We start from the raw sequence: 15,484 nt of genomic DNA, 5'->3' as shown, positions 1-15,484 counted from the left end.
AAGCTCTAGCAGTGGAACTGATAATGCCACAATTTCAAAGCAACGGTCAGAATGATCGATTCTGAGGTATCCATCACAAGTTATAATGTGGTATGAAAAGTTCCGTGATTCCCGTTTTGACAGATGCATGTGAACGTGTCTGTACTCTGTTATCTACATTCACAGTCTAAGGGTATGCAGTTGGAAATTAGTTGGGGAAAAGATGCGTTTGTCTGTCTCTTTTCCCAGATTCCCTGAGTCACATCGTGTCCCCCTGGGAGGTTGGAGGACCGATCCAGTTCAGCAACTTAAACCGTACCGCTGTAGCTGTGGTCAGATCGCCCAAGCATTAGTATGTCTCTCTCGAATTCACTTTTAGCTTTAAAAAGTTATTTTTTAATTGAAAAACAAGTTATATATTTCTGATGTATAATGTGTTCTGGTAACATGTATACAATTGCATAATGTGTGAAACCAAGTTAAGTAACATATCTGTAACCTCACATAGATACCTTTTTAAAATATTTATTTGAAAGACAGACTTACAGAGGGAGGAGGAGAGAGAGACCTTCCATCTGCTGTTCACTTCCCAGGTGGCTGCAACAGCTGGAGCTGGGCCAAGCTAAAGCCAGGAGCCCGGAGTTTCTTCCAGGTCTCCCATGTGGGTGCAGGGGCCCAAGCATGTGGGCCATCTTACACTGCTTTCCCAGGCCTATTAATAGGGAGCTGGATCAGAAGTGGAGCAGGGGCTGGCACTGTGACATAGTAGGTTAATTCTCTGCCTGAGGTGGCGGCATCCCATATGGGTGCCGGTTCTATTCCAAGCTGCTCCACTTCCGATCCAGCTCTCTGCTATGGCCTGGGAAAGCAGTGGAAGATGGCCCAAGCGCTTGGGACCCTGCACCCACGTGAGAGACCCAAAAGAACCTCCTGGATTCAGATCGGCTCAGCTCCAGCATTCGCGGCCTTCTGGGGAGTAAACCAGCAGATGGAAGACCTTTCTCTCTGTCTCTCCCTCTCCCTTCTGTAACTCTATCTGTCAGATAAATAAATAAAAATCTTTAATTAAAATAAAAATGGAGCAGCTGGGTCAGCCTTGAACCGGCACTCTGATGGGATGCTGGCATCACGGGAGAGGCTTAAACTTCCGTCACAATGCCGGCCCCACATAGACCTTTTTAGTGATGACAAGACTTGGCAATTTTTAAGTATCTAGAAAGCTGTGGCTTTTAAGCAGCCCATCTCACAATGACGTGCAGAACTTGAGCCTAGGATTAGAAATATTTTAACAGTTCTGAGAAAAGACAGTGGAGCGGTGGATCTAGGATCCCTTAGTTTCTCTGCCTGGAGCAGAGCTGTCCATCTGTAAGTAGAAGGTCGCAACCTGCTCCTCCACTTCACAGGTGTTAGGGCCGCTGGTTGGGGTATTTTAAGTTGTCTTCCTTTGATGAAGTAAAAACAAAAGCGATTTCGAGGGTCAGGAGACTTGATTGTGTCTCTTTCTCTGAGATCCGTCTTCTTCATCTGAAAACTACCAATGTCAGAAAGAAGTGATGATTTCCAAACTGGAGCCACATAGAGCCCCAGGTCTCTTCATAGCTCACTAGGGTTAGGGATAAGGCAAATGGGCAGGGTTCTGGGCTCCAAGCTTGGCTTAGGTCTCTCAGTTCTTTACATAATGTAATCCCATTTGAAGAAAGGAGTTAAAATTATATACTAATATCAATAATACATAATGTGTATCAATAGTTTTCAGATATTATGTGTGGAACCAGGACTTTTGAACACATTTAAAAGTGATCAAGGCTCCCAAGATCTTTTGCTTATTGTAATTATTGGTGTCCCTCATATTAAAAATTAAACCAACTATGTTTTCAAAGCAGGTAATTGGAAAAGCCGTATTATCTTACACTTTTGCAAATCTCTTCAAAGTCTGGCTTCATAGAAGAAAACTGGTTTTTCATATCTGCTGGTTAATCTGTGACGTCAGATGTTACATGACTATAATCTGAAGAACTTCACTGCATATTTACAGCAGAAAGAGAATAAAGAGGAAATATGTCTTCCTGTTATTTTTATGGGAACAGGTTTACCGCACAACCTCCCTGAAAAGTCTTAGGGACGCCCCCAGGTTGGTCCTCAAACCTCAGACCGCACTTTCAGAATCACTTCACATTCATCTGTGGCTCTCCTAGAGCAGTCCCTGCTCCGAGAGTTTACACGTGTAACTGCAGCCAGCTATTAAGACAAAAGTTGGAGTTCTGCTCTTTGACATATTCTCTCTTCTCCAGATCATATAATTTCACTTTATTTCTTCATAAGCTGTCCACAAAAAAAAAGTTGCAAACTTTTTTTTTTTTTCCTTTGACAGGCAGAGTTAGACAGTGTGAGAGAGAGACAGAGAGAGAAAGTTCTTCCTTACATTGGTTCATCCCCAAAATGGTCACTACTCCTGGCTTCAGGCCGGTGCACTGCGCCGATCCGAAGCCAGGAGCCAGGTGCTTCCTCCTGGTCTCCATGCGGGTGCAGGGCCTAAGGATTTGGGCCATCCTCCACTGCACTCCAGGGCCACAGCAGAGAGCTGGACTGGAAGAAGGGCAACCGGGACAGAATCCGGTGCCCCGACCGGGGCTAGAACCCAGGGTGCCAGCGCCGCAGGTGGAGGATTAGCCTAGTGAGCTGCAGCACCAGCCTCCACCCCACCTCTCTTTTTTTTTTGACAGGCAGAGTGGACAGTGAGAGAGAGAGATAGAGAGAAAGGTCTTCCTTTTCCGTTGGTTCACCCTCCAATGGCTGCTGCGGCTGGTGCACCGCGCTGATCCGAAGCCAGGAGCCACGTGCTTCTCCTGGTCTCCCATGGGGTGCAGGGCCCAAGCACTTGGGCCATCCTCCACTGCCTTCCCGGGCCACAGCAGAGAGCTGGCCTGGAAGAGGGGCAACCGGGACAGAATCCGGCGCCCTGACCGAGACTAGAACCTGGTGTGCCAGCGCCGCAGGTGGAGGATTAGCCTACTGAGCCATGGCACCGGCCCAAACCCTTTTTAAAGATTTACTTATTCATTTGAAAGGTAGGGATACAGGGAGAGAGGGAGAGGGAAGGAGAAGGAGAGAGAGGGAAGGAAAGGAGAGAGAGAGAGAGAATCTTCCATCCACTGATTCACTCCCAGATGGCTGCAATGGCTGGGTCTGGGCCAGTCTGAAATCAGGGATCTGGAACTCCACCCCAGTCTCCCACGTGGATGGCAGGGGCCCAAGCCCTTTGACAATCTGCTGTTTCACGAAGTGCATTAGCAGGAAGCTAGATTGCAAGTGGAGCAGGTGGGACAGAAACTGGCATTCATATGGGATGCTGGCATTGCAGGCAGTGGCTTTATCTGCTGTGCCACAGTGCACCCCAAATCGTGCATTTGTGTAGGAAGAAATATACTCCTTTTAAGATTCATGTTGTAGCATTAATTGTCATATACACCTACAAAGATAAGATTGTGTTGGCCTTAGCAGATACCATCAGAGTAAGCCATCGAAGATTTTGTGTTTGAGCTTGGAGGATGTTGCTCAAAAAGTTAGGATTATAGACACCTTTGGTTTCTGACCTGATGATTTCAGCCACCTGCTTGCTTTGATAATTTTTTAGGGTTCTGCTAGTGCTAATGTCATCATTCCTTCATTATAATTATCAACTAGAGGGTGGTAGGTCACATGCTTATCTTTGCCCTTCAAAATTACTCTGTTACTTTTCCTTTGGCCAACACAATCTATGACAATTGCTAGTTAGCAAGGAGGGATGCTATTTTCTGCACTTTAGGAAATGGCTTGGAGACTGGCTGGGATTCTCTGTTACTATAGTAACAACAATAATGTCACCAATGAACAAGGCATGTGGGAAGCTAAGTGTAAATTACCACACAAAGAACAGAACGACCTTGTTTCACAATAAATCTCCTTCCTTGATATTTTGTCAAGATATCTTCCCAATTGGAAATGAGATCCAGGAACATTTCCCCTCTAAAAAGGACTAACTTGACCTTGTCTTTGTGTGTAATCAGGTGGGCATGTCATGAGTTCATAAACTCAGAAACCTATTCTCTCTCTGAATGTGTGTGTGTGTGTGTGTGTGTGTGTGTGTGTGTTTGCCTGCATAGTGAACATTTGAAGCAAACACTGAGGAGTACTATGGATATTATTACTTATAGTTGTTTGATGCCATCAAAAGAACTCACGGGTTCACCATATATTACTTGATGTGAGAATGAGAATTAAAAATGGTGTTGCCACTTTAGAAAATCATTCTTACATTCTTCAAAAAGCTAAATGTACATGTGGCATGTAACCAACCATTCCACTCCTAGGTGCTTACTCCCAGGAGAATTGAAATCCACGGAATTCCATGTCCACAGAACAATTTGTGATTTGTGCCCACAGCAGCATTGTTCCTAGTAGCCAATAAGAGAAACTATCCAGATGTGTAACAGCTGGTGAGTGTATAAACACAAGGTGGCAACCCAAAAGATGGATCTTATCCAAACATAAAAGGAATGAAGTACTGGTGCTTCCCACAGTGAAACAGACTTCTTAAACATTATGCAAATCTAAGAAGCCAGCTGTGAAAGCCACAGAGCATATGATTTCATTTAAATGAAATATTTTGAATAGGTAAATCCAGGGCTCGGGGGGAAGAGAAATAGAAAATGACCTGCAATGAACATGTAGTGTCTTCTTGGTGATGAAAATATTCTGGAATTAAGTAGTGGTGATGATTGCACAACTTCGTAAATACACTAAAAAAATCTCTAAAACATACACTTTAAAAGGGTGAATTTTATAGTATGTGAATCATATCTCAATTTATTTATTTATTTATTTATTTATTTGACAGGCAGAGTGGACAGTGCGAGAGAGAGACAGAGAGAAAGGTCTTCCTTTGCCGTTGGTTCACCCTCCAATGGCCGCTGCGGCCGGCGCACTGTGCTGATCCGATGGCAGGAGCCAGGAGCCAGGTGCTTTTCCTGGTCTCCCATGGGGTGCAGGGCCCAAGCACTTGGGCCATCCTCCACTACACTCCCTGGCCACAGCAGAGGGCTGGCCTGGAAGAGGGGCAACCGGGACAGAATGCGGCGCCCTGACCGGGACTAGAACCCGGTGTGCCGGCGCCGCTAGGCAGAGGATTAGCCTAGTGAGCCGCGGCGCCAGCCTCATATCTCAATTTAAAAGCTCTGTTTTGCCTAATTTAGGCAGAAATTTAAAACACACATTAGCATCTCACTGCCACTCCGTGAAGATAGACAGTCATTTATAGGCTATATGTTTAGGGACAGCACCTATACTACCTGTGGAAGATCCTACTGCCACTGCCCTTGGCACGTGTCCGGCAGCTTGCATGGCCAGCATTTGGTTTAGGATGCCAGTAAGTCCCTCCTCCTTGCCATCTTTGAAATGAGACATCTTGCCACCATTGTCATTCCTTCTCTGCACTTTCTCCCGAATCTAAATCACTCCTAGGCATATCTCATTGGCCAAGCCCAGGCTACTTGACTCTAACATGACTGAAGGGCAACCATGGAAGAGAATTTCTCACCTTATTCTTGGGTGACAGGTCCCAAGGCGAGAAAGTTCTTAAGGGTGTGTGGAGGGAGGGTTTTAAAGTTGCTGAGCAGTGCAAGAACACAAGTGTGTACCAGAGTCCTTGTCCCACTTGGTGGTGACGTGCTTTCGACTGTAATGATGGGAAGTTCTACTGAATTAATGAAAAGCTGAGTTATCAGCAGAACTTCGGAGGAGAAAATGGAGAACAAAACAATGGGATGAACCGAGAGCTCTCCATTCTTTCACTCACTCAGCACATAGCTTAGATGTGTAAAATATCTGTGGTGGCCAGGCAGAGTGCTCAGCACAGAAAGCATAGCCTTGGCGGCTCGTGAACTCTCCGCGCTACATGAACAGACAGGGAGCATAGTACAGTGTGATAAGGAAAGTCTCAGATATGACCTGGGCCACAGAGGGGGACAACTATTAGGGAAAAGTCCCTGCCTTGCCCTTGTATTAACAGATGGAGCGTTCTCTCTTGGAATAGAGAAAGGCCTCTTTTACGATTTGTTGGGAAATACACTCCCCTCCTCCAATTGCTGTCAACTTTATAGGGTAATAAATCGATCGCAGCAGAAGGTGACTTCACTGGCCCCGTCACCTTTGCTCAGTTCTCTTCATGAGTCACTGAAGGGCAGCCGCGACAAAGACAAAAGTAAGGCTATGAGGTGAGCACTTGTCTATATACAGATTTTTCTTTGACCAAGTGGGATCCCTGTCTTCTTGTAATTTTTCTGATTATCTGCTCTGTTAAGTACTCCGGATACCCTTGGCTTTCTTCTGAACCTGATGTTTTCTTCCCTATTAGGTTGTGTAGTGCATGAAGAAGGGAAATGCATGTGTGTGTGTTGTGTGTGTGCACACGCGTTTGTGTGTTTCTAGCAGGGAATACTTTGAGGGATCCCCACTCCTGTTCTCTGCATGGATGACAATAGCTCCTTTGGCTGCTGAGTGTCTGGGAGTGCCCCGGGTGTTCCTGGACTTCGTGCACTGTGTGCTGGACGGGGGCTGTGTGAAGGTGCCTGCTTCTGATTTATAGCTAGCGCTCCTTGAGGACAGAAATGGCACTTGAAGCAGGAGGCTGATGAAGGTGTTTGCTGTGTGTACCAGAAACCAAGTCAGGAGGGAGGTGTGTGTAGAATGGGCCCCCGATTCCTTCCTCTGTGTGAGGTTCCACCGCTGGAGCCTTACCTTTGCAGTCTAGGAGGTGTTGCGACTAGAGTACCTGACTGTCAGGTTAGGACACGGTGGCTCATCCATCAAACACGAATCGTGATGCCTGCCTGATCAATGCTGATAGAGACTTGATGACAGCACAGTATCTTCATGGGGATGGCAGTGAACCCTTCAACATAACTTAGACTAGAAGAGAGACAATTGATGGATTTAGCGTAAAAGGAAATGTAGTTTATAAATTGTGATTTCAATTCCAAGCCTCAGTTTCTCCAAAAGCTAACAGCTCTTCTTAAACCCTTCTTGGCAAGGTGTCTGTGGATATTTACTCCTTACCTCCATTACGCTATTAAAGTGTTCATTTTTTGGATTATTATACAATAAATGAAAGGTTATTATAGAATAAATTAAAGGTTGGCTCAATTAAATATTGAAGCTATACACTTAAATGACAATATTTATAGAAATGATAAAAGTAGGGGCCAGCATTGCGGGGCAGCAGGTTAAGGTATAGCCTTCAAAGCTGACATCTCATATCAGAACGCTAGTTCTAGCCCCAGCTGCTACACTTCTGATCCAGCTCCCTGCTAATGTATCTGTGAAAGAGCAAAAGGTGGCCTAAGGACTCGGGCCATCTTCTACTGCTTTCCTAGGCCACAGCAGAGAGCTGGGCTGGAAGAGGAGCAACCGGGACTAGAAAGGGCACTCATATGGGATGCAGGCACTGCAGGCAGTGGCCTTACCTGCTGTGCCACAGCACAGGCCCCTCTACAAAGCACATTAATATGTTAAACACTAATTAAAATTTAAAATAAAGTGAAAAAGGAATAGGATTATCATTATATTAGTGTGGCGTTGAAAGGAGCAGGGGTGTAGGAATTGTAAAATGAGTAGAGAAGCAAAATCAAAAAGCAGAAGGAAGAATTCTTTGTCTACTTTGATCTACAGTTGTTGTGTGTCAGTACTGCTTCAGTGTGGTAGGGCACACGGCTGAACAGAGGCTCACAGCTGGGTGAAGGAGATGTGAAAACTTTGATCTCACAGGAGTTTATAGTGGAGAGAAGCATAGGAGATTCAAATGACCTTATATGTTCTGGGTCATTTCCCAAAGACACTGGGAAAGTAGCATGGGTGAACTGGAAAGTGGCCGTGAGAACTAGCAGAAAGAAAGAAGTCAAAACTAAACAAAGCAGTACAGCTCCTTGATCCTATATTTTCTAAGAAATTGTGATCTTGTCCCCCAAGCTATCAGAACTTGGGGCTGGAGTGTGGTAAGGACAACTTCGTGTCTGAACACGTTGAGTCTGTGGGACTTCCAAGACATTCAGTGGACTTCCAGGCCATTGAATTAGGCATCCAAACCTCTGGGCTGGAAACACAGGTTGGGTTGTCGTATGAAGTTACATGCATCGTAGAGATTGCTCAAGGAGAGTGGGTGGCTTAAAAAGAGGGTTTATTTTAAAATATGCAGAATATCAGCATTTTGTGAAGCAGGAGTCTAGAAGGAAATTGAAAAGGAGCCAGAAACACAGGTAGAAACCAAAACTTAATGATAGCAAGAAATCTGCAGGTGGAGGTTTCAACCAGGAGGGAGTGGTTGATAGAGGCAGGTGATTAAGACAGTGTCCATTGTATTCTGAAAGTAAGTCCCCAGTGGACCTTGACAAAAGGCCAGCAGTGGAATGCAGGAAGTACAAGCCATGCCAGTAATAGGAGTTCATGTGGAAGTACCCTTCTTGAAGATTAGCTAGGAAATGAGAGAGAGACTTGTAGTAGGACCTAGAGAGGAACACGGCATCAGCAACAGCTTAGGGTGACTGGGATAATTCATAAGGAAGAAAACAGTTCAGAGGGAAAGACAAGTAATGAGAGAAAGAGAGAGGGGATAATCAATGGGAATAATATTTTTGAGAAATTCAGTGACTGTGCGACCTAGAGAACAGGTGCAAGAATTTTAGATAGATAAAAATAAAGGAAAGCTCCTCCGTTGAGATCAGAGGGGAAAGGATAAACGTGTAACTGAAGAGGAATGTTTCGGGGGCCTGCAGTGCCGCATCCTACATGGGCACCTGTTGGAGTCCTGGCTGCTCCATTTCCAATCCATCTCTTGGCTGATGGTCTGGGAAAGCAGTAGAAGATGGCCCAAGTGCTCGGGCCACTGCATCCACGAGGGAAACGGGAGAAGCTACTGGCTCCTGGCTTTGGATTGGCCCAATTCTGGCTGTTGTGGCCATTTGGGGAGTGAACCAGCAAATGAAAGACCTCTCTCTCTCTCTCTCCCTCTCTCCCTCTCTCCCTCTCTCCCTCTCTCCCTCTCTCCCTCTCTCCCTCTCTCCCTCTCTCCCTCTCCCTCTCTCTGTAACTCTGCCTCTCAAGTAAATAAATAAATTTAAAACAAGGAATGTTTTTCAGAGGGGCTTGAGTTGAAAAGCTGCAAAATGAAATACTTGCTGCAGAATAATTACTTTCTCAGTGACACTTGAGGTGATAATTAGCGAGAATAAGAGAGTAACTGGAGAAGGCTGAGCTTAGAATAAATTTTTAAAATGCTGCTGTGAAAAATGAGAGGAGTTGCTAGATCATCAGTCAGTGTGTAGGCCCAGCATTTTTGGTAGATTTTGATCCCCCGTGGTAGCCACACTGAGCCAGGTCCTTCAACACAGAGGCAGATGTCTGGATCAGTGCTTTCATCATTTAGATTCAGGTGGCAGATAGGGGAGCAAGGAAGATAAGATCAACTGCAAGTTAAATAATAACTATTGGGGCCGGTATTACGCCATAGTGAGTTAAATTGCTGCCTGTGTGCATCCCATGTGGATGCTGGTTCATGTCCGGGCTGCTCCACTTCTGATCCAGCTCCCTGCTAATGAGCCTGGGAAAGCAGTAGAAGATGACCCCAGTACTTGAGCACCCCACCTATGTGGGAGACCCAGATGAAGCTCCTGGCTCCTGGCTTCAGCCTGGCCCAGCCCTAGCTGTTGCAGCCTTTCATGGGGTAAACCAGCAAATGGAGGCTCTCTCTCTCTCTCTCTCTCTCTCTCTCTCTCTCTCTAACTCTGCATTTAAAATAAGCAGATAAATCTAAAAAAAATTAAAGAGCTATTGAGGCAATATCAGTTAGGGATAAAAGTCAGGAGAGGCAGAGAGTAGAAAAGGAATAGAGGCTTTGATGTGATGCGTCATCCAAACAAAAAAGCTAAGATGACCTTCCAAGCATAAAGTTATTTATATCAAGTCTTAGAATTGCAATTCAGGGGGCACAATTCCAGTGGAAACTGGAGTGAGTCCCATTAGTGAAGGATTTAGAGGGTCCTTTTCCAGGTACAAAGAGAATTTAAGTGAATGACATAGGTTATTTGTCAAGAATCATAATTGGAGGATAAATCCATTTCTGTAGCCAACAGGTCTAGTATGGGACAGCTCAGATCAAACCATTGTTCTAGAAAAATGCTTTAATTTATACAACCTTTAGGATATTCCTTGTCTGCAAGTACCCAGAGCAGTCACTACAGCACAAGATTGGGTCTGAGTCACAAAATGGAGACATTGTTACCAACTTTCACAGGTCAAGGAGTAAGGAAAATTGAAGTGAGCCATCAAGGAGTAAAAGAATAAAGCTCATGACCAAAGTGAGAAGCAAGGTGTGAGGTTTCAAGTATGAAATAAACCTGGAGGATGGCCAATTCCAGGGTGTAGCTAACATAGCAGGTGATGGAAATGGGGTGGCAATGAATCTCACCAACGCTGAGTACTGTCATGAAACTTTGAGGTATATGATGATGCTATATTTACTACAGTTAGAGCAGAAAAATGAGAATACTTTCAGAATCTCCTCTCATTTAAGAAACACAAATACATTTGGCCAGTGTTGTGGTGCAGTGGGTTAGGCTACTGCTTGTGCTGCCGGCATCCTGTATCTGAGTGCTGCTTCAAGCCCCCAGTGCTCTGTTTCTGATCCAGCTCCCTGTTAATGTGCTTGGGAAGGCAGCAGGGCATGGCTCAAGTACCTGAACCCCTGCCACCGATGTGGAAGACCAGGATGGAGTTCCCGGCTCTGTCTTTGTCTTGGCCCACACCTGGCTGCTGTGGCCATTTGGGGAGGGGACCAGTGAATGGAAGATCTCTTCCCCTGTCTTTCTGTCACTCTACATAAATATTTTGAAAAGGAAAAAAATAAGCACCACAAATACAAAAAGGCAAACAGCCCATCTGGTACTAAGAAAACCAGGAAAAGAATTCAAGCTCTGGGGCCGGCATTGTGGTATAGCAGGTAAAGCCACTGCCTGCGATGCTGGCATCCTGTGTGGGTGCTGGTTCATGTCCCAGCTGATCCACTTCTGATGGCCTGGAAGATGGTCTAAGCATTTGGGCCCCTGCCGCCCATGTGGAAGACCCAGATGAAGCTCTTGGCTCCTGGCTTTGGCCTGACCCAACCTTGTCCATTGCAGCCACCTGGGTAGTGAAACTGGAGATAGAAGACTCTCTCTCTCTCTCTCACTCTCTCTCTCTCTCTCTCTCTCCCCTTCTCTCTCTGTAGTTTTGATTTTCACATAAATAAATAAATCTTTTGAAAGAAGAATTTACGTTCTTTGATTCCCAGTTCAGGACATCTTCCAATAGAGTAAATAAATAAAAATTGGGGTCACTGTATGATTTTCAGGATTACTGTGAACCACTGAATTTATAAGAGCTTGTTTGCTGTGAACACACCAGCAAGCATTATACTGGGGATCAGGATCAAGTTCAGTTCTGTTGCCAAATTCTTCAAAGGATCAGTGACCTATTATACACCTCAGAAGCAGCTGTGAGTATTGGTTTGCTACTTTCACTATTTGAGCACACTGTTCTTTTTACTGCACAACGTAGGTGAGAAGATCCAAGTGGAATCTACAATGGCTTTGCGAGCCGTGTCAACCTGTCCTCTCTCTTTAGTGTGTCATTCTACTTCCTCTGTTCCTCCAGTTCTTTATGTCTGATGTACTTTTCCTTGGACATTATAAATCCTTAGCAGATAAAAAAGGCAAGAGCCCTAGAGGTGTTGGGTGCACAAACTAGAGTTAATTGGAGATGCTATGATGAGTGAAAACAAATGTTCTCTGGATTATGTAAAGAGAAATGTAGAAAATCAATGGTATCATGGAAGCGAGTTCACAATGCTTATGTATCCTCTTACATCGGTGGGATTTTATGGTTGGTTTTAATCCAGTTATCTGTGTCTGTCTAGATGGCAAGGAAGCTCAGTTTGTTGGAAGCCCTTTTGATTGCCTTCGATGTAATTGTAGTCATCGCAGATGTCCTCTTGCTGATTCTCCTACTGGAAAACCCTTCAGGTAAGAGACAGGCTTGGCTGATGAACTGGGAGGATGGGTAAAGGAAATTTCTTGTATATGAAGAAGGAATCATTTTATTTCTTCACTCTTCAGCACGTTACTGCAGCATTCAAAGTGCATATCTATAATTTAAGCCAGTCTCCAAAAGGTGTTCCCTTTTCTGCAACTAAACCTTAAATGATAATGATATTCAGAGTCTCCCCAGCCTTATTCAGTGCAGTTTTAACAGGATTCTTACCTAAGTATCTGTGCCTCAGTCGAGAGTCATGAAATAATAGAGCCTTCAACAACAACAACAAAACAGTTAAGGTCACAGTGTCCAACTACATGATGTTATGGAAAATGAAATTAGATTATAGGGAGTTGAAGACAAAGTTGACCTAAATACACCAATCGCAATTAGGCTGCAGTTCATAGTATGATTGAATAGCTCTGATTTCTTCACAGATCCCTCTGAGGTTATCAGAAACTGTTCTATTACACACACACAGAGGATCAAACAAGTGCCTTCTCTTCTGCTCACATATTATGCTTAAATAATAAAATTGCATGCATAATACAAAAATCTATTTTCTTTAAATTTATTTGACAGATAAAGTTAGACAGTGAGAGAGAGAGAGACAGAGAGAAAAGTCTTCCTTCTGTTGGTTCACCCCCGAAATGGCCACTACGGCCGGAGCTATGTCGATCTGAAGCCAGGAGCCAGGTGCTTCCTCCTGGTCTCCCATGCAAGTGCAGGGGCCCAAGCACTTGGGGCGTCCTCCACTGCCTTCCCGGGCCACAGCAGAGAGCTGGACTGGTAGAGGAGCAACCGGGACTAGAACCTGGCACCATATGGGATGATGCCAGTGCTGCAGGCAGAGGATTAACCAAGTGAGCCATGGCACCGGCCCCAATAAATTCTTTTTTTAAAAAAGAGAAAATGGTACACTGATACATAGTATACCATCAATGAAATTCAAAAACATTTTGCTAAGTGAGAGAAGCAAGACACAAAAGGTCACATAGTTTAGGTTTCTGTGTATATGAAATGTTCCAAATAGGTAAATTCACAGGGATAAAAATAGGTTAGGGTTTTCCAGAGACTGGGAGGCAGTGAAAATAGTGACCACAGATGGATATGTCATTCCTTTTCGGCGTGATGGAACTATTCTGGAATTAGAATGATGGTAATTTGCTGTACAATTCTGTAAAATACTAAAGACTATCAAATTGTACAGTTTAAAAGGGTAATTTTATAGTATGTGAATTATGTCTGTAAAAAACTAGACAAAATCCAAAATAAGTGTTATACATTATATGCAAATATAAATACCAGCTACTAGTGACTTGTTCGATGGAGAGTTGGTGGAAAGTCTGTAACATTGAAAGCTTCATTCCTGGAGCTGTGATTATAGTACCTGTTTTTAACTTTTCTATGCAGATTCTTCATTTACTCCGGAGTGCCCCGAGATCTCCCAATCAGAAAGGATAGACTGTGCACCTGGCCGGGTGGTGACAGAGGTCAGAGAACATCTCTCCATTTCCATTCTTTGTATGTTGTCGAGGTTCATCTAGCATGTTTTTGAGTTTCATCAATATTTGTGCATGTTAGATTATTCTTTGTATGGCTGAATGGTTTTTCCTTCATTTGAGTGTATCAGGCTGCTTTTTGTTACCAAAATAAAACATCTGAAATGGGGTAACTTTACAAGAGAAGAGGTTTATTCCACTCACAGTTGTAGAGGCTGAAATTCTGAACAGAATGGAGCCGGTTCTGGCCAAGGCTGACTCCACAATCAACGGCAGGAGTGTGTGTGGGAGGTAGGAGCCCATCTCAGCACAAGAAGCTGGAGAGTGACTCCGGGGTCAGATTTAGGCTTTTATAACAACTTTTTCTTGTAAGAACTCACCCAGGAGATCAGGGAGTGCTCCCTCCTGAGGGCTATGCCCCAGTGATATGTGGGACTCCCACGGATCCCATCTCTTAAAGTTTCCATATTATCTCCTAGCATTGCAATGGGGACCAATATTCCAACATATGTACATTTAGGGGACCCTCAAAAACACAGCCTGTTTTCTTCTTTGTTTTATAACAATAAAGTGCCTTTTTCTTTGTAAATTTCCAATATGATTTTAGCTAGTTTATTCACAAGGCAATATGTAACTATAGTAGGCTTAAAGAAATGAACCTTTTTGGAGAACAATTTTAGCTAAAGATAAGAATTAGCACTCAATCTTCTATATAGTTAATGGTCTAAAAATTATATTTACTTCTTAAAATCCAGGATTGGTACTGGTAACATAGAAATATTGACTTTTCTGTACATTCCTCATTATTGGTTCCTCAGAAAATAATTATTAAGAGTTTATGAAACCAGATTAAATATCCATGTTCACTTCAGCCTTATTTTTTCAAATAAAAATTTGAATTTTCAAAAAAAAAAAAAAAGAATTAGCACTCAGCCGGTGCTGTGGCTCACTAGGCTAATCCTCCGCCTGTGACGCCGGCACCCAAGTTCTAGTCTTGGTCGGGGTGCCGGATTCTGTCCTGGTTGCCCCTCTTCCAGGCCAGCTCTCTGCTGTGGCCCGGAAAGGCAGTGGAGGATGGCCCAAGTCCTTGGGCCCTGCACCCCATGGGAGACCAGGAGAAGCACCTGGCTCCTGGCTTCGGATCGGCACAGCACACCGGCCACAGCGGCCATTGGGGGGTGAACCAACGGAAAAGGAAGAACTTTCTCTCTCTCTCTCTCTCTCTCTCTCTCACTGTCCACTCTGCCTGTCAAAAAAAAAAAAAAAAAGAATTAGCACTGCAATAAAATACTGAATTTATAAAGGGTGGAATTATCGGTTTTGGAAGAAGTTTGCACATATCATTTATAGAATGTACAGAGAAGCTACTGAAGAGATTCTTAGCTCAAATGGGCGTTGCACTGGGTAATTTCCCAGGAAATTTTCAATCCTTTAATTCTGGTAATAAGTAATGACTTGATTCATAAGTGATATGAAACTATTTGGAAGGTGGCTGGAGAGTTCTCTTTGGAAATTTTGGTGTTAAGGACAGAACAGACACTAGGAGATGTTGCGAATCAACACTATAGTTCGGCTGGCACTGCGGCTCACTAGGCTAATCCTCCACCTTGCGGCGCCGGCACACCGGGTTCTAGTCCCGGTCGGGGCGCCAGATTCTGTCCCGGTTGCCCCTCTTCCAGGTCAGCTCTCTGCTGTGGCCACGGAGTCAGTGGAGGATGGCCCAGGTGCTTGGGCCCTGCACCCCATGGGAGACCAGGAGAAGCACCTGGCTCCTGCCATCGGATCAGCACGGTGCGCCAGCCACAGCGCACCAGCCGCGGCGGCCATTGGAGGGTGAACCAACGGCAAAAGGAAGCTTTCTCTCTCTCTCTGTCTCTCTCTCTCACTGTCCACTCTGCCTGTCAAAA

General features: G+C 44.5%; 1 protein-coding gene across 1 annotated transcript in view; it reads left to right on the top strand.

Annotated features, from left to right (window-relative positions):
- Positions 1-15,484, top strand: part of LOC100358478 (uncharacterized) — a 285,002-nt gene that overhangs the window by 186,277 nt on the left and 83,241 nt on the right. The window contains exons 148-150 of the mRNA XM_089328728.1: positions 229-311; positions 11,960-12,065; positions 13,489-13,568. Of these exons, the coding sequence (XP_089184854.1) occupies positions 229-311; positions 11,960-12,065; positions 13,489-13,568 (269 nt within the window). The remainder of the gene's footprint in view (positions 1-228; positions 312-11,959; positions 12,066-13,488; positions 13,569-15,484) is intronic.

The sequence above is a fragment of the Oryctolagus cuniculus genome, chromosome 3, assembly GCF_051225735.1.
Source record: "Oryctolagus cuniculus isolate XC-2025 breed Fujian yellow rabbit chromosome 3, ASM5122573v1, whole genome shotgun sequence".
Classification (NCBI taxonomy): Eukaryota; Metazoa; Chordata; class Mammalia; order Lagomorpha; family Leporidae; genus Oryctolagus; species Oryctolagus cuniculus.
Note: the sequence above shows the minus strand (reverse complement) of the source record. Positions and strands in the feature narration are given on the sequence as shown.